The 23,748-nt window shown below is 37.1% G+C and overlaps 1 protein-coding gene across 19 annotated transcripts in view; it reads right to left on the bottom strand.

Moving 5' to 3' along the window:
- Positions 1-23,748, bottom strand: part of BBX (BBX high mobility group box domain containing) — a 165,264-nt gene that overhangs the window by 112,880 nt on the left and 28,636 nt on the right. For 9 of the 19 annotated variants that reach the window (XM_088144488.1, XM_088144485.1, XM_088144484.1 and 6 more), the window contains exon 3: positions 8,568-8,619. The exons of the other annotated variants lie outside the window; for them this stretch is intronic. Coding sequence is in view for 6 of the 9 variants with exons in the window: in XM_088144485.1 (XP_088000611.1) it covers positions 8,568-8,570 (3 nt within the window). In the remaining 3 variants the exon portion in view is untranslated. The remainder of the gene's footprint in view (positions 1-8,567; positions 8,620-23,748) is intronic. 19 annotated transcript variants of the gene reach the window in all.

Raw genomic sequence — 23,748 nt, 5'->3', positions numbered from 1 at the left:
TTGGTAAACTATTTACATCAATAATCTCATTGGCTGCAGAGCCATTTCCACCCTCACTGAATAAAACCATCTTCATCAATCCAAAACAGAACTGCTTTCAAGCTTCTCTGGTTAAAGTAGCTTAACATAGCAGGTCATAAGTACACAGCAGGTCATGCTATTTCAGAAAAGGAAAAAACACACACACACACACACTACACTTGAACATTTGTTAAGTGTTATGTTTATCAAGTCCACTTATAAGAGTGCATAAAGATTAAAAGCAACATTAAATACTAGAATCAAATAAGAGTATAAACAATTAGAAATACATTTTAATAGATACATTTGATGCTGAAAATAATTATATCTAATGGTATAAATCTATTAACAATTGACTTTCAATTATGATGCAAGACTACACAGGTACAAGTGCCACCAAATTTAATGTGGATTAATCACAGATAATGAGAGCCAGCTTGGTGTAGTGGTTAAGGCATCAGGCTACAAACTGGGAGACTGTGAGTTCTAATCCCTCCTTACACATAAAGCCAGCTGGGTGACCTTGGGCCAGTCATTTTGTCTCAGCCCTAGGAAGCAGGCAATGGCAAACCACTTCTGAAAAACCTTGCCAAGAAAAGTGCAGGGACTTGTTCAGGCAGTCTCCGAAAATCAGACACGATTGAACAAATAGGGGGAAAAATCCCAGTTAAGTGGGTGTAGAGTTGCAGACTTAAGCACAAAGTCCTCTTTGACTCCAGCCAAAATCACATCTAATTTTTACAGCATTTTATATTCACACTTTTTAAAAATGTTCTTAGAGCAAAATTCTGTAACTCTGATTATAACATTGTGGCAAGCAAGGTAATTAGGATATCTCTTGCTTTATGATTTTTAATCATAAAAGCTTTACCAGGTTGTAGTGTAAGTTTATCAGTGACACACTGGAAGGAGAAATCAGACACTAAAAATGGTTGCTAGAGATATGGAAATAATTATTTCAGATGTGGAACATTAGCTTCTGACTAGCTTTCATAAAATACAGGAAAGTGATTTCAGCAATACAGAGAAGAATGGGGTGGAGCAAGAAAGAACTAAGCAGAGGAAGAATGAAGCACAGACAAGACACTTATAGCCTATGCTTAGCTGCTAAATTGAAGCACTGCATTACTGACATACCAATAGCAATGGTAATGTAAACAATAATAACCCAGCCACTCTTTCATGTGGCAGTGAATGTTTAGTGGCCATGAAAGTATACATTATTAGACAATTAGCCCATTCCCCAAACTGACACATGGAAGAAATTCTTGTTATACTGAAAACAGCTTGAGCCCCAGGTATGCACATTTCCAGTACATTTGCTAACTAAGGCCACAGAAGAATAATCGTTATAAAATTGGAGACGATACTAAAGATGCATCATTGTTTCTGGCAGAGAGGTTTTTGTTACGTTTTTAGAGCTTTGTATCAAGTCTGCCCAAAGATTACAAATGGATGAAAAGAAAAAAAGAAAAAAAAACTCGGAAATGAAAAGTCCTCTGCCAAAGCACCCCACTTCAAATCATTAAAGCAACCATGGATTGTTTATTTTTCAGGCTCATAGAGCTGATTCATAAGGTGTTCCCAATGAGGGCCTAAAAGCATTATTTACCTAAGTCATGTGGCAAATGGGAACACCATAAAAATGCAGAGAAACACAAAATCAGTTTGGTCCTTCTTACCTTGCAGAATTCTGTGTGAATATGTGCACAACTTCTAACTTCCTACCTTTAGCTTCAGGCCAATAAAGCCTTTCTGCATTATTTTCATATTTCCCATTTACCCTTGGTTTTGTTAATATACAGAAAATATATATCATACACATGTATATAAATCCATAGCCAAGTAAGTTAAGAGTAATACCCATATAAATGTTACCTGCCATGTACACATGCATAACCAAATTTGAAAACTTTCTACTGTTCACATAAAACATTGTTGTACCTCCCAATTTATCCAATAAGGCCATAATAGATCATACAAAAAATTAATGTAATCAGAGCTTAACATAAACAGAAGGCTTCCTGCACATAGACTTTCTTACAAATGGAAATGGGAATTAATAAAACTGGATAATTATTTTGGATGAGGTCAGTTGAAATAACAGAATTTTTTCTGCATTGTACAACTGGGTGTTTCATCAGATATACAGCTGAGAGGTGCTTAGTAGTAATTTCTTTTTCTAAGTGCCTCTCTCTCTGTTACCATTCATATTGATCAAAAGAAGGGCATGGGAAGGGCATTTTTCTGAGTTTTACCATTTATTTCTTCTTTTAAAAAGATAAAAAAAAAATAGAATGGTTGGATATAGAATTCATGAGTAACTGAACTGAAGTCAACTCGATTTTTACCAGAATAAAAATAAGCAAACTTAACCAATCTGTACACTACACAGCTTAGTCCTTTTTGTTTCCCCTTTATGCTTCCAGAGGGTTATCCATAGAATTGTCCTCTAAACAAGTGTGCCTAGGACTAAATAAGTCAAAATACTTTTGATTTTTTTTTTTTAGTGTAGCAAAATTAATATGAGTGAATCATGTAATTCTAAAGTTTGTATGGAACTGATGTTATTCTATTAGACCAGAAAGCAATGTGGACAAGGAATCTGATGTTGGCAATACTATATGAAGAAATCCATTCCTGGAAAATGAAGCATGGTTTGAATGCAGCATGTTTCTTTCAGACAAGTCTAACTGGTAAAAATAAAGAAAATAAATATTTATTATATCATAATTTTGCCTAATATTTCCTGCAGATAATTCCAGGAATGTAAATTTTTAACACAACAGCAACCAATGATAAAGCTGAAACACTTTTATGTATTTCCACCACTCTTTTTTTTTTTTAACATTGTTTTGGTTTCAGAATCTATGCTTTGCTATAGCAAAAAAAAAAAAAAAAAAAAGGGTCTGGTAGCATCTTTTCCAGCTAAGAAATTTTATTAAAAGGCTTAAGATTCCATGAGTTATAGCTTTCACATTGTCTAAAAAGAAGCAACTAATGTAGTTGATCTTATTCAGTATGCACTTCCCTCTTTAAGGATGGAGGGATGGATAGATGGAGATATATATGTAGCGGATGGATAGTGTAGTAGTTAGAGTGCCGACCTTTGATGCGGGAGACTAGATCTGAAATCCCTGCTGGTACCTATCTTACCAGTAGAGGTCCTTGGGCAAAGCCCCCCTAATGCTTCATCTGCCTACCTTGGATATGAGAGTGACATGAACTAAAAGAGACTTTCAGGCTTGGATATCGCCCGGATTAACGAGGTCCATGGGCACATGTTGGGGAACCAGGACAATCTGACAATAAGTAGGCTACTGGAACAAACCATACGTGGATGAGACATAAGAACCTGGAATGATGGAATACTACTACAACAACAGACCTAACGAGAGGGGATATATGAAATGTATGAAGGAACTATGGATGGACAGAAGACCTATAACCCCACTGAGAAAGAGATAGTTACCCAATGTTTCAACATACTGTACTGTGCAAAAGTTTTAGACAGGTGTGAAAAAATGCTGTAAAGTAAGAATGTTTTCAAAAATATATACTGTAATTGTTTATGTTTATCAACTTACAAAATGCAAAGTGAGCGAACAGAAGAAAAATCTAAATCAAATCAATATTTGGTGTGACTACCCTTTGGCTTCACACCAGCATCAATTCTTACACTTGCATACTTTGTACACTTGCACAAAGTCAGGGATCTTGTAGGATTAGAGTCAGGTGCATGATTAACCAATTATACCAAGCAGGTGCTAATGATCATCAATTTCATATGTAGGTTGAAACACAGTCATTAACTGAAACAGAAACAGCTGTGTAGGAGGCTTAAAACTGGGTGAGGAACAGCCAAACTCTGCTACTAAGGTGAGGTTGTGAAAGACAGTTTCATGTCATAGGTCACACACATGGCAAGACTGAGCAAAGCAACAAGACACAAGGTAGTTAGACTGCATTAGCAAGGTCTCACCCAGGCAAAAAATTCAAAGCAGACTGGGGTTTCAAGATGTGCTGTTCAAGTTCTTTTGAAGAAGCACAAAGAAACGGGCAATGTTGAGGACTGCAGAAGCAGTGGTCAGCCAAGGAAACTTAATGCAACAGATGAAAGACACATCATGCTTACTTCCCTTCGACATCGGAAGATGCCCAGCAGTGCCATCAGCAAAAAACTGGCAAAAACCTGTGGGACCCAGGTACACCCATCTACTGTCCGGAGAGGTCTGGCCAGGAGTGGTCCTCATGGATGAATTGTGGCCAAAAAGCCATACCTCCAACATGGAAACAAGGCTAAGCGACTCAATTATCATGAAAACATAGGAACTGGAATGCAGAAAAATGGCAGCAGGTGCTCTGGACTGATGAGTCAAAATTGGAAACCTTTGGCTATAGCAGGAGGCAGTTTGTTTGCTGAAGGGCTGGAGAGCGGTACAAGAATGAGTGTCTGCGGGCAACAGTGAAGCTTGGTGGAGGTTCCTTGCAAGTTTGGGGCTGCATTTCTGCCAATGGAGTTGGAGATTTGGTCAGGATCAATGGTGTCCTCAATACTGAGAAATACAAGCAGATACTTATCCATCATGCCATACCATCAGGGAGGCATGTGATTGCCCCCAAATTTATTCTGCAGCAGGACGACTCCAAACATACAGCCAATGTCATTAAGAACTATCTTCAGTGTAAAGAAGAACAAGGAATCCTGGAAGTGATGGTTTGGCCCCCACAGAGCCCTGATTTCAACATCATCGAGTCTGTCTGGGATTACATGAAGAGGTAGAAGGATTTGAGGCAGCCTACATCCACAGGAGATCTCTGGTTAGTTCTCCAAGAAGTTTGGAACAACCTATCTGCCGAGTTCCTTCAAAAACTGTGTGCAAGTGTACCTAGAAGAATTGATGCTGTTTTGAAGGCAAAGGGTAGTCACACCAAATATTGATTTGTTTTGGATTTCTCTTCTGTTTGCTCACTTTGCATTTTGTAAATTGATAAACATAAACAATTTTATATTTTTGAAAGCATTCTTACTTTACAGCATTTTTTCACACCTGCCTAAAACTTTTGCACAGTACTGTAGTGAAGAGGAAGCTGCTCTCAGAACTTGAGGCAGACCAACTACACATTACATCCCAGACTCAAGAAGACCCAGAAGCACAAATGGATGTGCAGCTGAATATCCTGAAGCTGGAACATCATTGCCACCCCCTCCCCCCATTACAGAGCATAGTAGCTGATATGAGTCGTAAGATCATGGATAAACTACCTACAGTCAACCCTTGAGACCGATTACCAAGGCTCAGTGAAGAAATACCATCAGCTAGTATGCTAGAAGATGCCAATAAGAGCCCTCACGAAAATCCCTACTACCACCATAAGTCAAACCAATGAACTGGTATATGCTACAGCTGCTGTAATCCTGGAGATACTTGGCTATATATGATCAAGAAGAACAGCAGTACATACCCCGCTGGAAAATGAGTTTGGAGGCTGAGATCAAGACAACTCGGAGAGAAGTTAGTTAGCTTCCAGAGTTCACCCTTCTGGAACTACAGAAGGGTGTGGAGATTAAGGATAAGACTCAGCTACTTAAAAAATACAAGGGCCTGACTCCATCTGAAGCTGTAGAGACTGTTAAACAAAGGCTCACAGCACTGGCTGCAAGGCTAAGGAGATACAGTAGAGAAGCAGAGGCCAAGAAGATAAATAAATGCCCTGTTCTCCAAAGAAACATTCAACGTATACTCCCAACTGCAGTGCAACAACAAAGTAACAGCAGAGCCACCAATAGCAGAAAATGAACAGTACTGGAAGAACATATGGGAGAAAGAGAAGACATATAACACCAGTGCAAAAGTGGCTGCAGAACCTGAGAGCAGACCACAGTAATCTCTCAGAACAGGAACCAGTCACCATCACAGCAGCAGACATCCAACATTGGGTCAAGAACATGAAGAGCTGGACAGCACCTGGCCTGGACATGATCCACACCTACTGGCTAAAGAAATTAACAGCAGTGCATGAACACCTAGCAGCACAGATGAACCAGCTATCCAATATCTCAAAGCTGTGACTCCTAAACTGGGAGAGTAGCTCCAACACATCCCATGAACAACATCAGAGCTCTCTGTCCAGAAGAGGGCAGTGCTAGGAACAGCTAAGATACTGCGCAGAATCCTCAGACTCCCAGGCCTCTGGTAGAGGACCTGAGATTGAGGAAGACATATATCTCCCATAGAGCTGAGAGGGGAATTTTTTTATAGATATTCATTCTATAACTAATTATAATTTGTGTGTGTGTGTGTAGGTGTATGCACGTATGTGTGTATACTGTATGTATATGTGTGTGTATGTACGTGTATATATAAATATAAAAAATACACACACTTCAAAAAAAACTAATTCTATGTGCTTTAAAAGTTATATTGTTAGCTATGCTAGACAGTTTTGCCAATTACTAAAATTTTGTCTTCTTTATTCTAGGAATGAAGCCTTATATGTTTTAAGATTTCAGATGAAACCTCTGCCTATGCCTAAATAGCCTTGGCAGTCACTATTTTTTTTCCCATTAACCTGAGTTATGAGATCTGGAACACTGTGCCTAAACTATGTAATAATGTTGTGCAAATCTGTGGGTAGTGGACCACATATTTCCCCAAAGAGTCTTCATTATTGCACAACTAGAAATAATACAAGAGCTGACTGAAGAACTGTCAGGACTGTCAATTATCTTCTAGGAATCCTAAGAAACTGGGGAGGTGCCAGAGGACTGAAGAAGAGTAAATGTTTCTCTTTTCAAGGTGCAAAAAAAGAGAAACCCAGTAATTATCAATTACTGATTGCTAGACAGATGTTAGAGCAAGTAATAAAGCAAGCCACTGTATGTACCTTGAAGATGATGCTATAATTGCTAAGAACCAACATGGCTTTGTCAGAAATCATGTGACACAAATCTTGTCTCCTTCTTTGGCAGGGTAACTACTCCAATAGACAAGGGGAATACTGTGAATATAATCCACCTTGATTTTAGCAAATCTTTTGACAAGATTCCACATGACATTCTCACTGATGAGCTACTAAATTGTGATTTGAATGGTACCACAACTGGCTAGTTAACTGCTCTGAGAATTAACTACTGCTCTACATCAATTATCTTGAGACTAGTATTATTCAATATTTTTATTAATGACCTAGATGATTACATTGATGGGCTCCTTATTAGATTTGAAGATGATAAAATTGGAAGGTCTGGCCAACCTCCAGGATGACAAAACTAAATTGCAGTCTAATCTGGACAGATTGGCAGACTGGACTGAGAGGATCAAGATGTCATTTAACAAGGAAAAATGTAAGGTATCACATTTATGGAGAAAAAACATGTATGGCACACATAAGAAGGGGAATCATGACTTGGAAACACTACATATTAGAAGGACTGACAACAAGCTGAACATGAGCCAGCAGTGTGAGAAGCTGTCAGAAGAGCTAATCCAGTTTGGGGCTGCATTAGAAGTAACACTATATCAAAGACACATGAAGTCATTATTCCTTTCTGTCTGGCACTGGTAAATCCACACCTGAAGTACTGCAAAATTCTGGATACCATATTTCCAGAAGGATATTGACAAGTTAGAGAAATTTCAAAGTAGACCAACAAAGATGATACAGGGATTTGAGGACGTAGGTTTTAAGGATAGCTGAAGGAACTTGGGATGTTCAGTCTGGAGAAAATATGATTGAGGGAACACATGATAGCCATATTCAGGTACATAAAGCAAATTTACAGAGATAATGATTAAGAACTATTTTCCATGGCTATAAAAACTAGAATCATAAATACTGCAATGGCCATAAATACTGCAATGGCCATAGCTACATCTCAGCTGTCTAGATTTTGCTTAAATATAAGGAAAAAAATCCTTGTAGTAAAATTTGTGCGTGTCAGTCCTTTTAGATAGGCAACATCAAGAAAAAAATACAGCAGGGGTTCCAAGAACACTCTTCATTGTTGTAGGGTAGAATAACAGAATTCTGAAATCCTGTCAGAGTTTCTCCACGTCCCATCTTATACCAAACAGAATCAAGGTGGGGTTATTTTCAGTTTCTCGTGCTTTCCTCTTTTTTCAGGATGGAGTAAGCTTTTCTGAAACTCCCCCACTGTTTTATTCATTTCTTTCCCACACCCATGGCCAGGTCTACATTTTTTCACAGCACAACAGTAGATCAGTCTACCTATGGAGGTGGTAGATTCTACATCTCTGCCTTATGCAATGAACTATTAATATCAGAAGTAGGATAAAAATTGGATGAGTTTTTAACAGGACTCAGTTCTCCTGGGGGTGATAATTTACTACTTTTCATGCATTCATGGTCAAATGGAGAGAATATGATGTAAAATAAATTGGCAGCTAAGAGGTTGAAGAAAACAGTATGAATATAGAAAAAAATATAAATGTAGACATATTAATAAACATGACATATTTAATCAGTTGCTACAAAACTAAGTCACATCGATTCCCCATTATTCAACAGCCTTTTACACTTACCATCACCTCACCAGATTAGCAGAGCCTTTCTACCCATCCTTAATTTCGCCTCCTAGAATTTGCAAAAATATATTATGTCAATATCTTCTGCTGTTACACTAAAATCCAATTTTAAGATAGCAATTTCTAATACACTTAAGCAAATCCTTTTAAAATATTAGCTATTAATGTATATTATATTAACATTTGCGGGTATAACACTAGTTTTGAGATTCACTGCATAAAAGAACTGGGTGATTTAAAACCACAGACTAGGAAAACAAACAATGAAACTAATGGATAATTTCTGAAAATTAAATCTAAGAGAAAGTGTCAAGGTATGCACATGTTTACTAGTAAATTATTATTTTTTAAATACACATGAACTGCTAGAATGTCCTTGAATTACGTATTATTATTCAAAAAATTATTAGGAATGTAAAAGGACCCAAAGGAGTGTCTTCCCAGTCCTGTTCGACATTCCAAGCTGCATGGATCTGAAGTCTTCGCCCCGGCACGCTTGCAAAGAGAAGGTGTCCATGGGCAGTTAGCCAGCCAGCTTAGGACCCCAGCCAGCCTTTTCTGTTTTGGCGGGGTAGGAGCTGCATGGGAAAATTAACTGGCCTTGGCAAAAAGATGGAGCCCTCACGGTGGTTGCTGCTTCACTGCAAGGAAAAGTCTGACTAAAAGTAGGGGTCGCCTCTCACTCTGCCCAGTGCCGCCTGGCTTTGGGTCTCTTCAGATCCAGGGTCAGCCAGGAGATGGGCAGGAGCTGACTGACAGGTGTCTTTCTGCGGCAGATACCCAGTCTCCCTTGTGGCCAAGCAGGAATAAAGGTTCTGGACAGGAGCAGTGGATGAGGGAAGTCTCTTCGCCACTCTGCTCCAGTTGGGGCCTGCATGCAACAGGGCCCTTGGCAAAGCTCCATCCTTCACTACTCCCCCCCCCACCTTCCAGTGCCCATATTGAGCTAGGGGTAGCCCCCGTAATATGCATGCCTGGAAGCCCTCCATTCTCCCCTTGCCAACCCCCTCCGGTCCAAATGCATCATCCCTGCCTGAGTCTGCAAACCAAGAGAAAGGAAATACGCACACGTCTTTCTTCCCCACCACCATCAATGCCCAAGTCATTTTGGCACTTCCCTGCCTACCACCCCCTCCCATTTGCCAACCACAGCCTGTCTTCTCTCCTCGCCCCCCCAGAAAACAAGGGGTCTGCCAAGTGATTTCTTTATGCAATCTCTCCTCTGTCCCCCCCTCCTGCACAGCAGAGAGATTGGAGATGAAGGGATTAGAAGAGAGTACACTAAACAGGCACACAATGGGGAATTCACTGGCTGTTTGCTGAGTAGTGGACAGCACCAGTGCATTACTTTCAATGTGATTACTCTCTTCTAATCCCTTTCCCTCCAATAAATGTAAATACAAACATTACTTCTTTTCCTGTTAATTATCCAGTGCTGAGGTAAGCATTCCAAAGGATGGGGGAGTAATTAGGAGGCAAACAAAAGCTGAAACTGATTACTCTTGTCAGTTTTGAGCTGGAAAGCCCAGTTGTGGTCATGTGATTTCCTATTTAGCAACTGTTTCACTTAGTGACCAAGTTGCCGGTCCCAATTGTGGCCACTAAACAAGGACTACCTGTAGTATAATTTTTTTTTTTTACTTTGGACATACTACATGAATTGAAATGAAATCTGGAAATATCAATTAAAATAGTGATCAGAAGACACACTATACAAGATGCAAAGGAAAGAAAAGGACTGGAACTACCTGACTGTAAATTTTATTTTGCTGCCTACTGTTTGGTTTAGATGAAGGAATACCTGTTGTTAAGAAATAAGAGACTTTTAGATTTAGAAAGTAATGGTCTGAGGTTTGGGTGGTATGGTTAGCTATGGTATGATAAATGTAGATTTTAAAAATCAATGTATTAGGAATGCCATAGTATGAATATGGAATAGGTACAAACCCAGACTATGCCTGAAAATTCCTTTGCTCGCCTCAACTCAAGAAGCATTTTATAGAAAAGAAACAGTGGTCAAAGACAATGGTTAACATATAAAGATTTGCTAGTACAGGAAAATGGGGATCTTAAGATGAAATCAAGAGAACAATTAACTGGAGAGGGATTTAGTTTTCAATGGTTTTCACATGCACAATTAAGAGAAAGATTTAATGCAGATAAAAAAGGACCAGGAATAAAATATGATAAAATAGAATTTGCAAATGAATTATGTACAAACGAAGAGCATGTGCTTGCTAAACTGTACAAACTTTTGCTGAGATTTGAAATGGAGGAAAACCAAGTTAAAGAATGTATGATAAAATGGGTCAAGAATTTTGGTTATAATATTCAAATGGAACAATGGAAAAGAATGTGGTTAAAAGGTCTGAAATTCATATTGTCTTACAATTTAAAAGAAAACTTTTAAAAAATGATGTACCGTTGCTATATGGCACCAGAGAAATTGTCTAAGATGTATAAAGGTACAAGCGGTACCTCTACTTACGAACTTAATCCGTTCCGTGACTCTGACCGCAAGTCGAGTTGGTTGCAAGTTGAAGTAAATTTTCCCATAAGGTTCAATGTAATTACCGTTAATCCGTTCTGGTGTCCGCAGACCACGCGGCAGGGGCGGAAAAACGGCCGCTGACCACGCGGCAGGGCAGAAAAATGGCCACGGACCATGTGTCAGGGGTGGAAAAATGGCTGCAGACCACGTGTCGGGGTGGAAAAATGGCCGCGGACCACGTGGAACGGGCGGAAAAATGGCCACGGACCTCGTGGAACGGGTGAAAAATGGCCGCGGATCCAGTTCTTAAGTCAAGGCGAGTTCGTAAGTAGAGGTAAATTTTTGGGGCCGGAGCTGGTCGTATCTCGAAAAATTCGTAAGTAGGGGCGTTCGTAAGTAGAGGTACCACTGTACTTCATATCATTGTTGGAAATGTGAAAAACATGAAGGGACATTTTATCATGCATGGTGAACTTGTGGAAAAGCAAAAAGATACTGGACACAAATACGTATGGTGATGCAAAGAGTTTTAAAAATTAACATTCAGATGAAACCAGAACTGTTCTTATTAGGACTTATGGACATTCAACTAGAAAAGGCTCATGGACAATTGGTTTTATATATGGTAACTGCAGCCAGGCTATTATATGCACAAAGATGGAAGACTACATAAAAACCAATAATGGGGGAATGGATTGTGAAGATGGCTGAATTTGCAGAAATTGCTAAATTGACTTGTTTGATTAAGGAGGGAACCACAACTATTTTTATAAAAGAATGAAAAGCCTTTATGGACCTTCTGCTGAAAATGGATAAAAATGAACTGGTGATTGCAGGATTTATTGATTAAAAAGCTTTGTTTATGGGAAGAAGGGAACCATATGTAACATGGGAGGGCAGAGATGGTAACTGCTATGTTTGTAACTGCTGCATAGATCAGAAGTCGCTTCTTTAGATATCTTCCTTTTTCTTTTTTGTTATCCTTCACTTTTTATTTTTTACCCTTTTATAATTTCTTTCTCTATTTCTTCTTGTATGTTTCTATAGTATTTTAAATCTTGGTAAACTCTTCTTTTAATAAAAATTATTTTTTTTAAAAAAAGAAGAAACATTGTACTATTACAGAAGGTTAGGCAAGTCTATATGATTTTTTTTTAAAGCGTGCTTACCCTGTTCTTTAGCCACAAAAGATCCTGGGTATCTTACAGTACATTCACCTAAGTATTACAGGTAGACCTTGCTTAGTGACTGCCTCGGGCAGCGACTGTTCAAAGTTACAATAGTGATGAAAAAGTAACTTTACAACCAATCCCCACATTTATGACCTTCACAGCATCTCTCAGTCATGTGGTCACCATTACAGTCAGTACATTTTGTCCTGTGCCTGACCCATTTTTTTTCTTTTTTCTCCCCCTCACAGAAAGGAGAGATTGCTTTAACAAGCTATATCTTTCTGAGCTGCTTTTCTCTGCAGCACATTTCTCCAAAAGGTGCTCAACGCACGTTAACAAGATCTGTGATCTTAATTATCTCACTGGCAGCTGCTGCCTATAACTGACAAGACTTTAATCATTTTCACGCCTTCAACTTCTGTTTGCCTTCTAATCAATTGGGGGCTCAGAGCCATGAGTGCACTAGGTAAAAAGCCAGTGCATTCCTTTCAATGTGTATTCCCCACTGTGTGCCTGCCTGCTTACTCGCTTGTAATCTGTTCCTCTCCAATGAATATAAATACAAATATTATTGCTCTTCTTGTTAATTGTCCCAGCGCTGGGGTGAGCACTCCAAAGAGTGGGGGAATGGGGGAAAGGAAAGCTGAAGTAAAATTGTAAGCACAATCGCAGTCACATGATCTTCCACTATATAGTGGAAACAATATTTTTGGCCTTAGGGCTGAAACTTCCTGCCTAGCTTTAGGGATTGCAGAGGCTACGGCTGATGTTGTTCAGACATTACTAAAATAAGCAGGATTGACACTTCAGACCTGGGAAAGAAGACTGGGTATTTAAGAGGGCCCTAGCAGCTTTCATATTTTGGTATGGTTTGTAATTTTTGAGAGTAGTTCTTGCAATGTGTCCTTAAAACTCTGCAAAGTATAAGACACTCATTTCAACTATTATACCCCTTCCCCAACAAAATTCAAGCAGCTGCTGATAGCATACTAGGAATTGCATTCAGCCTAGGAAGCGGGGGGGGGGGGGGGGAGGGGATGGATGGACAGATATTCTTTTGCTTGAAAACATGGCTGGTGATTTTCAATCATTCCCAAACCACCTGTTGCTTCTTTTGCCTCTCTATTACTGAATTATTTTTATTATCTAAACTATCAATTTTCATACACAATAGAAGCTAAACCAAAAATTCTAAAGTCATCAAACAATTCCATTTAGAATCTTATTAAGAACACAATAATCTATATTTTGGTTTTAATAATGGTACCAATGTCTTCTACATAATCTTTCACCTTTATTTTTCTTACTTAAAAGTTCTTCAATTCATATATTAAGTCTGGATGCATATTAAAATCAGGAAATTCACTTTAGAGGATAACTTCTCATACCTGTGCTATCTTGGATGATCTCATTATCAAATTCATTTATACAATAAACCATCCATTTAATGGACTAATAGAGAGGAAAGGGTGTCCATTTGACCAAAATGTCCGTTAGCTGGTGAAGGGGATTTTCCATATATGTAAAATAGCAAATGGGATTTTACTGCATCTGAAATCTGCTAAACCAAGATTTGGTAAATCAAGGGATTACTATATAGTAAGTTGAACAACGAATTACTAAATTCTCAGAATAGTTTCAGAGGTTTCTATAAATCTCAGGATCACCTTATATATTATGTCAAGAAAACATCTTTCTCCCATGGGAAAGTACACCATGTACATATCACAGCACATCAAACATTTTCTCTTGCGTATACTTGAATAACACATGTATTTCAAACACAAGTTTGGGCCAGTCATATTCTCCAGCCTTCCCTACCTCATGGGGTTATTGTTGTGATGGGAAAATGAAAGGAAATACCTATAAAAATTGTGTGTTGAGTTCCTAGAAAAAGGACAGGATTTAAATCTAACAAAATAAAATAATAGAATTCCATAGGATATACCCCAAAAGAGAATATGTCAAATTGTCCTATTGCCTTTATATAGAATTGATACACTATAACATACAAAAAGTATAGTATAGTGCTAAGACTATAAACAAGATTTACATTTTTTTTCTGAATTTGCAAATAGGCTTCCAATATATAGTGCAGTGCTTCAGATCAAAAAACAAAAATATGCTTCAGAGCATGCGAGATGTTCACATAGGACCTGTTGCAACTCCTTAAAGCAGTTGCCCCAGGTCTTTTTCAGCATTGTACTGCTTCCCTCCATACCTACAGCACAATTCCACATTAGGTTTAAGGAGATGCAGGTAGGTGCTACTTGCGTGCTTTCCCCTGCTGACACACTTAGGCACTTTTTGCCTTCAAATCCAAAGCACTGCAAGTTCTTATTATACAATGCCCTGTAGTAAAAGTATAATATACATCTATTAACCAATGAGATCTTCAATTTGGCCAGAGAAACAAAACACAAAAGACTGGTTTCAAACTAATTATTAGCCTTTCTAATTGTTAGTCTTTTGCAAGGCACCAGACCTGGCTGTTTCCCCAGGCATTTGGGTCAGGAGGTAGATGAGTTCTGTTACGACTGATAGCAAGTGGGGTAAACTGTTTATCCTTATGCACCCTGGCCTATGTTTGGTGGGTTTGTCTGTTTTAATCTTGTAAACCACCCAGGGTCACTTGTGAGATGGGCAGCTATAACATTTTATCAATACATAAATATTACAATAACAAATAAAGTAAATACATTTAGGACTTTACATGAGGGGAAAAAAAACATAACAGTAGAATTTTAACTTCACTTGCGATAGATCTCTTAATAAAGTTTTTATTGATTGATTGATTGCTCATATTTGTATAGCTGCCCATCTCACAAGAGAGTGACTCTGGGAGCATACAACACTCAATTAAAAAGAACCAATAAACAATAATTAAAACTATAAGAACTATATATAAAAAAAACACAAAACAGAAGAGGATGTTAACCATAGTAAGGAAGCCACCACAAAATCTGCCAACACAAAATCACAAAATCCCCAGGCCTGATCACATAGCCAAGTCCTGAGAGACTTGTTCTTAAAGCTATAGCAAAAGTAATTATTTTGCATTAAATGAATGCATTAAGTTGTGGAACTGAGGCTTTTGAATATTGTGATGGGAAAGAGCACAAATGATATCCAACTATGAATTTGATGGATTCTTAGAAAATACAAATTGCTACCAGTCATCACATAAGCTCATTTGCAAAACATACCAAAGCATCTGATTTCTACAAGTTGGAAGTGAACAACAGGTAGTGAGTCATTTCCTCTTTGCCCCCCCCCTTTTTTTTTTCTGTAGAGCATTCAATACCTTGCAGCTATTATGGACAGGATATCAAACTGGATAAACTACTAGTGTCACTCTGTATAGTAATTCTCCATTATGTTAATTTATTTCTGTTGGATTCCTAAGTCCTATTAACCACCTCACACTATTTGTTACTTGTCTCCAGCACAGGTATATAAATACTTGATGTTACACATTAAAACATTTCTTCAGTTTACAATATACTTAATTTTGACTGCCATTTTTGTAACAAAAATCATTCACACACATACACACACAGATAGTCCTCAAGTTACAACTGCAATTGGGACCGGGACTGCCATTGCTAAGTGATGCGATTGTAAACCACAATGTCACATGACCACATTGCTTAGTGATGGCAATCCAAGCAGTCCCGGTTGTCAACATAACCCAAGACGCAAAGGTCATTAAGCAGGAAGTGGAGGGAGTCCCAGATAAGGAGACGGGATGTCGCAGGGGGGTATGGGAGGTCCTGAGAGGCCCAGTGCAGACCGCATGTGAGTTGGCGGAGAGGCCAGGGAAAGAGGGCAATGTGCGTGTGTGTGTGCACGCATGAGCATAGGGAGGCCAAGGAAATATGGTATAGGGTGTGTGTGATTTCAGGGAAGCTGTGGAAAGAGAGTACAGGGTGCACGTGTGCAATCACAGGGAGGCCAGGTAAAGAGGGCACAGGATATGTGCATTCGTGTGGGCGTTCACAGGGAGGTCGGAGAAAGAGGGGGCAGGATACACGCATGCATGTGTGAGATTGCAGGGAAGTTGAGGAAAGCAGGTGCAGGCTGCATAGAAAGAGGAAGACCATGGAAAGAGGGTGCAGGGTACATGTGTGCATGTGTGTGATCGCAGGGAGGCCAAGGAAAGAAGTCACGGAATACGTATGTGCTTGTGTGCTATTGCAGAGAGGCTGTCAGGCCCAGCCCAAGAACAATAGTGAAACAGTTCCGTTGAGTTCAGTTCCTTTATTTGCTTACAACATATAGACAGAATCTTGCCAGACTAAATCTATACTATTGCAAATAGTAGATATACCCTGGGAGATTCTAGGGAGTGGCTATCCTGAATCTCTTATCCTTCCCACACTGCACCTTCAGACTGTGTTGTCTTTTATCTCCTTTCTCTTTCCTGGAATGCACCCCCTCCTTCCTGATAGTCTTCTTCTCTGCTGCAATCCACCACAGAGGCTGAGAAAAGAGGGAGTGTGTACATGCATGCATGTGTGCAATCACAGGGAGGCCAAGAGGGCATGGGGTACATGTGTGTGTGCGCATGTGCATGTGTGTGATTACAGGGAGGCTAAGGAAAGAGGGTGCAGGGTATGTGCAAGTGAAGGGGGGGAAGGAGGGTGCAGTGCCTCTGAAGAAAGGCCAGGGTGGGAGAAAAGTTATCCCAGCAACTTTAGACCTTCCTTCCTTGGAGGAAGCCAGCAGGGAAGGGCGTAAATGGCAAACACATGATCGCAGGACGCTGCAACTGGTCGTATGTGTCAGCTAGCTACCAGGCATCCAAATTTTATTCACATGACCGCGGGGCACTACAATGGCTGGAACTTCAAGGCCAGTCATAAGTCCCTTTGTTCAGCACTGTTGTAATTTCAAACAGTTGCTGAATGAATGGTCGTAACTCAAGGACTACCTGTATGTATGTATGTGTGTGTGCATATACATATATACAAAATTAAATGCAGCAAAGCATTCCTAAGAGAAAGAAGGCAATGGGACAATTTCATAGGTACATGTGAGCAGGAAACACTAATTAACACATATGCATGTGAGAAGGAAATATCAATTAACATATGTAATTTAAAATATCCTTTTGTTTATGCCATATAATTATGCAGAGCTGTAAAAATGGATAGAACAATTTGTCATCAAATTGCATATCTGCATACATATTATTGCAATTTTGTACTCCCTGTCAAAACAATTTCTATCTTTCTTCCTTTAGAAATTACCCAGAGATGTTTTCATAAGAATGAAATTTTTATCTGATTGACCAATTCTATGAAATAATGACTAATAATCAAATATTTAACCCCACAATAATTTGGAAGTTTTAAGCCTACACATTTCATGGGAATTTTCAAATAAGAACAAGCCCACTGATGTCTCCTTATGTTTTGTTTGCAAAATGCTCTGATAGGTGATAAATATGCATCAAACTGGCTTCCCATTTATTCCTAACATTAGATATATTTCATAATTATTTGCAAGGACATTTCTACAATATTTTTTTCTAATACCAGTCCTACAAATAAAAATAGCATTGCCTGTAAGGAATAACTAGCCTATTTTAAAATATAATCTGTATTTTCAAATCTCCATATTTTTGAATACTGCAATACTCCTTTCCCTCCCAAATCAGTGGGTTTCAGGCATAATGGCAAACCATGATTTTTAGGAACCTTGCGTGCATACCAGCTTGTCTTTTCTAATAATGAAAATATTCAAATCAGTTCCATCATGAGTGAAAAAAAGTTTCTTAAAGCTTATAGTTTTTTAATTAGATTATGTTATATTCAAAAAGATAAGATTACTAAAACTGCACTATGTGAGGCAATGTCAGTCGCCAATATTTATGAGTTTTAACACTACCATAAATGTTTACGGTGTTTTGTCAGTTACATTGCTACAAATACATGATGCACACATTTATATGATACAACTGTGTGAAGAAAAAAGTACACTCTCTTTGAGTTTTATGGTTTAACGTATCAGGACATAATAAAAATCATCTGGTCCTTAGCAGTTCTCAAAAGAAGGTAAATACAACCTCAGATAAACAACAATACATGACATATTACACCATGTCATCATTTATTTTACAAAAAGAAAGCCAACTCAGACATTCAGAGAATGGTTTCTAAAGGGGAAATAATTAATGTGAAGACATTAACTAGAAGCAATTTCACTGTTTATGAATATGTTGATATAATCATCAGTCAAGGACAATCAGAGGGAATCTTAAACTATGTAATTTCCTAATATTGTTTACTGATTTTTCTTCTTTTCAATTTTTTTTCAATTTTTTTTCTCTTTTCTTTCCCTTTACATATTATGTACATTTGTTTTTAGAACAACAAATGGTGATATCAATATTAATATCATGTTTAGCGTTTGACAGAGATTTCCAGTTATTTTTAAGATGATATAATGAACTCAGTTCTATACATTTAATGAAATGAGTTTTAAATTTTATAATTGTAAACTATTTACTGATTTTTTTCTTTATTTACTACAGATGTCTTTTTTATGTAGTTATATTTTTATTGTTTCTTTAAATATTGTAAGAAATATATTAATTAAAATACCATAAAAAGATACAAGTTTAATAAATTATTGTTGTTGTTATTGATAAAGATGAATAACGGACAAACTTGACTCCCAGTTCATCCAATAAAATGAGGTTTACTATAGGTACATGTTTGCAGAGCATGTAATGGACTATTTGTTGAACCATTTCTGCAGTTATTGCTTTAAAAATGAATGTAATAACCTGAAAATGATTTCACAAACTGAAGCTGTAATTATTTTGAGTGGCATTCTTTTATTTACCTAAAGAGCTAATACATTAAGTTGCTACGGTAGAGACCAAGATTAAAATCTATACAAAGCTTACCAGATGACTTTAAACCATTGTTGACCATTCAGCTTTGCAGATATGGAATAGAAAATGGAAATATCAGCTCCTTGGAATATAGTGATAATGTTGCTGATTATGATATTATAATTAATATGATAAAAATAACATATCTATTTGTTATAAGAACTTAACTGGAATGGAACTGGAACATGTGGTGCTTGTTACAATGTAATATATAAAGCAGATGGCACATTTCAAAACTCTTATTTCCCAAATTCCACTCTGGTATTTTGTAAAGTCTTAGCAAGCTAAGGTCTTTGCCAACAGAAATCAAACTATGAAATTTTGTCCATTATTTTATGAATCCTATTTTTCTATATAATCTTACTTTATTTAACGTGCTTTCATTAATGTATTTTGCAGTGCGGCAAGATCAAATTGTCAATGTTATTTCCAGTCAAGGCTACTCACCTAACATCTTGGACTTCACTGTAACAATGAGAAGTCTTCACTTCTGAAGAATATTGTGGTTTCTTTCACTTAAAGTGAATGAGAGCAACATACTAGCTTGATCTAAAACCATAGTTTAAAGAAGTCCTATTTTCCTGAGTTTTAAACTTATGGAAACATGATCGAGAATTACTGAAATTTGTTAAATAAGAAAAGGAGGATCCTCTTACATATGTCTATATTAGTTCTGATTTTTTTTTACAAAGGCCAACAGTATAACAGGATAATATTTGAAAAAAAAATTATATTAACTTAAATTACAAATATCAGCAGTCCCTGATTAAGATGATCATGGCATACAACTTTATTGAAATATTATCCTATAACACATGAGTGCCAGAAATGGGAATGACTAATAGTGCCAACTATAGAGTTTCTCAAACTCTGAGTGCCACCAGAGAACACAGAGCAACAACAGAAGGGTTTAGGAAGACAAAAACAGTTCTGTATGTCTTACTAATAGCATGATTTTATAGAGCATGAGTCACAACACCAGCAGGACTACTACTAATAATGCTTTATTGATTAGCTGTGAGGCTATATCAGAATACAAAATACAAGACAATAATGAGACCATATACTGTATGATAAAATAGTGTAAAATGCAGAACTAAAGACACAATTCATATTTCTTTTTCACCCCTCCAATTTACCCCAATTAGATCCACATAATGCAATTCTCAACTGAACTGTTTTATTTAAATAAAAGGCTGTATTATAAGTAATATTTCAGCTCTGATCACAGATAAAATATGTTGTTCTAATGTATGGAACCCAATAGGCCATTTGTGTGGTCCAAGATACTGATCTCTCTTTATTACACAGTTGGATTCAAATAATATATGTCCTCTATCTCTGGAGCATCACAAATACATGTATGTTCATGGTAAGAAACTTGGTTAAACCCTCCACATTTAACCACTGTTATCTAACTACTGAAATCTCACTCAAGTAAATACCCTATTGAGATGTTTGGACATTTCTGTATTTAGATATTTTCCAACTTGAAAGCAGAATTTATAGCAGTTCATCCGTTCCAATCTACACACCTTACTGAGGGTAGCCGTATCTCTTTAAACTTCCGAATCCAAACTTCTTTGTACAACAGTCTTTTTTAAACTTGTTTTCCAGAGACAATTGGACAAAAAACAGACAAAAAACAGGGAGGCCACAACTCATAATTTGTAAGTTATACAGTCCAAGAGGTCTTTAATTGAGATTTAATCTGTCCTATCAGACACAATTTTGAAAGTCTATCAGTTTCCATAGAATTGATTCTCTACCAGCAATTATATGCTCTAATTTTTGACAAAGTGTGTAAATTCCCAACAGGGCTCTAACTGCAGCAGCTGGGGTCCTTTTATCTATACCCAAAATACTCCTCATATGTTGTGATCGTGTTTGCTCTAGTAATGGTATGCTTTACCATTACTACTGTTTCCTGATTATGGCTGGTCAAAGTACTTGAAAATTGGAAGATAAATTGGTGAGAGGAGAAACATAGATAGAAACACATTTCAGAAAGAGATGAATGGGAAATTGAGAAAATATGTAGGACTGAAATACCCGAATTATAACAGATTAATTTTTTTATCACAACTGCTGAGTCCGACATAAGATGGCTTGGATAAACAGAAATTATCTACATTGTCTCTTCTATTCTTCACCTTTCTTTACATTTTAAAATTGACTTAATTTTGACAAGCTAATAAATGAACTATAATAATAAGCATAAGCTCCACTCTTCACTAGATCTTTCATAGGAACAGAGGGCCTACAACAAGAACTGACAGGACAGATCTAGTTTCATGAACTTTTAGGGTAAGAAGGATCTCAGTACCAGACACTTGCTTTATACTGTATTTGCCTTCATTATTTTATTGGGGACCTGTACTGTTTCACATATGGTTCTTATAAAGCAGCCTTTCTTAACTGGGGTTCCATGGAACAAGAGGTTGCTTGGGGTTCCACAAAGATTGTGACTGAAAAAAAATGATAAATATTGCTTTCTGAACTTTCCATACCAGGCAATGCTAGTAGGACTCATAGCGGTGGGAACTGTTACACATCACAACTCAACTGCCGGCCTGCCGCTTTGCTGTTGTAAAATGTGGCTTGTGTAGTTAGAAGTGAATTGAATTGCAAAGTTTTTGCATTCTTTCCAATTTTTATGCAGGGATTCCCTCAGATCTGAAAATTATTTCAAGGGGTTCCTCCAGAGTAAAAAGTTTGAGAAAAGCTGTCCAAATTATTTAGAAATGGATTAATTAAATTGCAATAAATATATCCATTTTGCAATTAATAGCAGTTTAAATCAGTGGTTACTTAGAGCTGAATAACTTTAATAATCTGTGTTATTTGAAAGTTCTCCCACTTTTCTTCCAGTTAAGGTTTTTACTTTTCTCCAAATTATGTATGCATAATTTGCTAAATAATGCTTTCTCATCAGAATTTATTTAGTATTATATTGCTACTGAAATAGGAAGGAGCAGCTAGGATGCATTCTGAGAATCCACTTGTCCTTGACCTCATACCAAGGACACTGCCTTATAGCAAGTCTGACCATTTGTTAACCTAATTCAGGATTGTCTATTCTGACTAGCAGCAGTTAACCAACATTCCCAGAAATCTTTCCTATCAAGAGGTATGCTAGGACTTCAACAAAGTCCTTTTACATACAAAGCACTGTTTACTCAACTAAAGAACAACAACAAATAGAAAGAAAAGTTCTACCTGAGATACAGCACTTCCTTGACAGCTTTGATCCCTCAATATGTAAGATATCTTCCTAAAAATGGTATGAAAACCCAGACACGATCCTAAGAATGGTATGGAACCCGAAATCATTATAATCATATCAAGGGACTATTTTAACAAAATATTGTTGGTGGAACATAGCATTGCAAAGATAATATAATTACAAACTCTTTTACTATATTCACTATGCACTTCTATTAATGTAACAGTAAGATAAGGCTCTGCTTATATGTATATTTTGCTACATGAAATAACAATATATAATCGCTGAGAGTCTGCATTACAAGAAAGCCTCCTTATTATATTCTTATGCTAAAAATATGTTTTGAGGAATTTTTGCTGAGAAGTAAGATTGCCAAGCCTTACCATATCCCACATACCTGACCCCTAATAGCTGCATATCTTAGTAACAGTTGATTTTTTAAATATAATTTTAATTGTGTCAAAACTGGTCCCAGGATGCAATCTGTCTGGTAATTTTTTTAAAGTTAATGTAGACACAATTCTACAATTTACCATTTCCATTTTCAGACATTACATGTCTCTACCATCATTTCTTTCACTTCGTAAAAAGTAACCGGAGATGCAATTACTTTAATTTGTTCACAGATTGTTTTAATTGCTTCAAATAAACATTGTATTATGCTACTATAAGTTTCTGGGAAACTCCACTAGAACACATATATAGTACTGCCTGCAGTATTCATCTAGTGCATAAAGGAAGTAGAAAACATGTACATATGCATGTATGTAAATGTAATGATAAATTGCCAATACATTTAAAAATAGTCACATCTGATTTTAAAAAGGAAACACTAAAGGAAGCAGTTAAAAAGCCTTACCAAGAGGCCCAACCTCGCTAACTTTGCCCATATGAACATGTACATATAAAAATCTGTACAGTATTTTATTCAGGCCTATGTTTTAAAGTACACAACTGTCATGACTAGCAGACAACAGAAACAGCCTCTTTTTAGATGTTTTCTATATATTTTGAATTTTTATCTAATATTTATTAGCCTTTATTAAATTTTAAATCTGCTTTTATTTAAATCTGTATATTAAATGTTAAAATTTAAAATGCAGCTGTTTTTCAGTTTTTGTAACTGTATGACTTTATTTACTTTTTAAAAAGTGCTTTACCATTATAATTATCTTTAGTAAACTCCCCCAAGAAACCTTTACCTTGGAAGATGAAATATATTAAATATAGTAAGCAACTAAATGAACAAAACATATGTGGGAGTTACTTAAAATTAGAAATGCATAGTTCACTTAAAAGAGTCAAGCTACTTGAAAACTTAGTACAGTTCTTAGAGGTCTTCCTGAAGGGGTGTGGAGAGCATGGGCATGCACAGAAGCCACCCC

This window comes from Python bivittatus, unplaced genomic scaffold (assembly GCF_059951505.1).
Source record: "Python bivittatus isolate LINGU-HERP-01145 unplaced genomic scaffold, Pbiv_v1 ctg000350_np1212, whole genome shotgun sequence".
In the NCBI taxonomy this organism is placed as follows: domain Eukaryota; kingdom Metazoa; phylum Chordata; class Lepidosauria; order Squamata; family Pythonidae; genus Python; species Python bivittatus.
The sequence above is the reverse complement of the archived record's forward strand: the minus strand, read 5'-3'. Positions and strand labels throughout refer to the sequence as shown.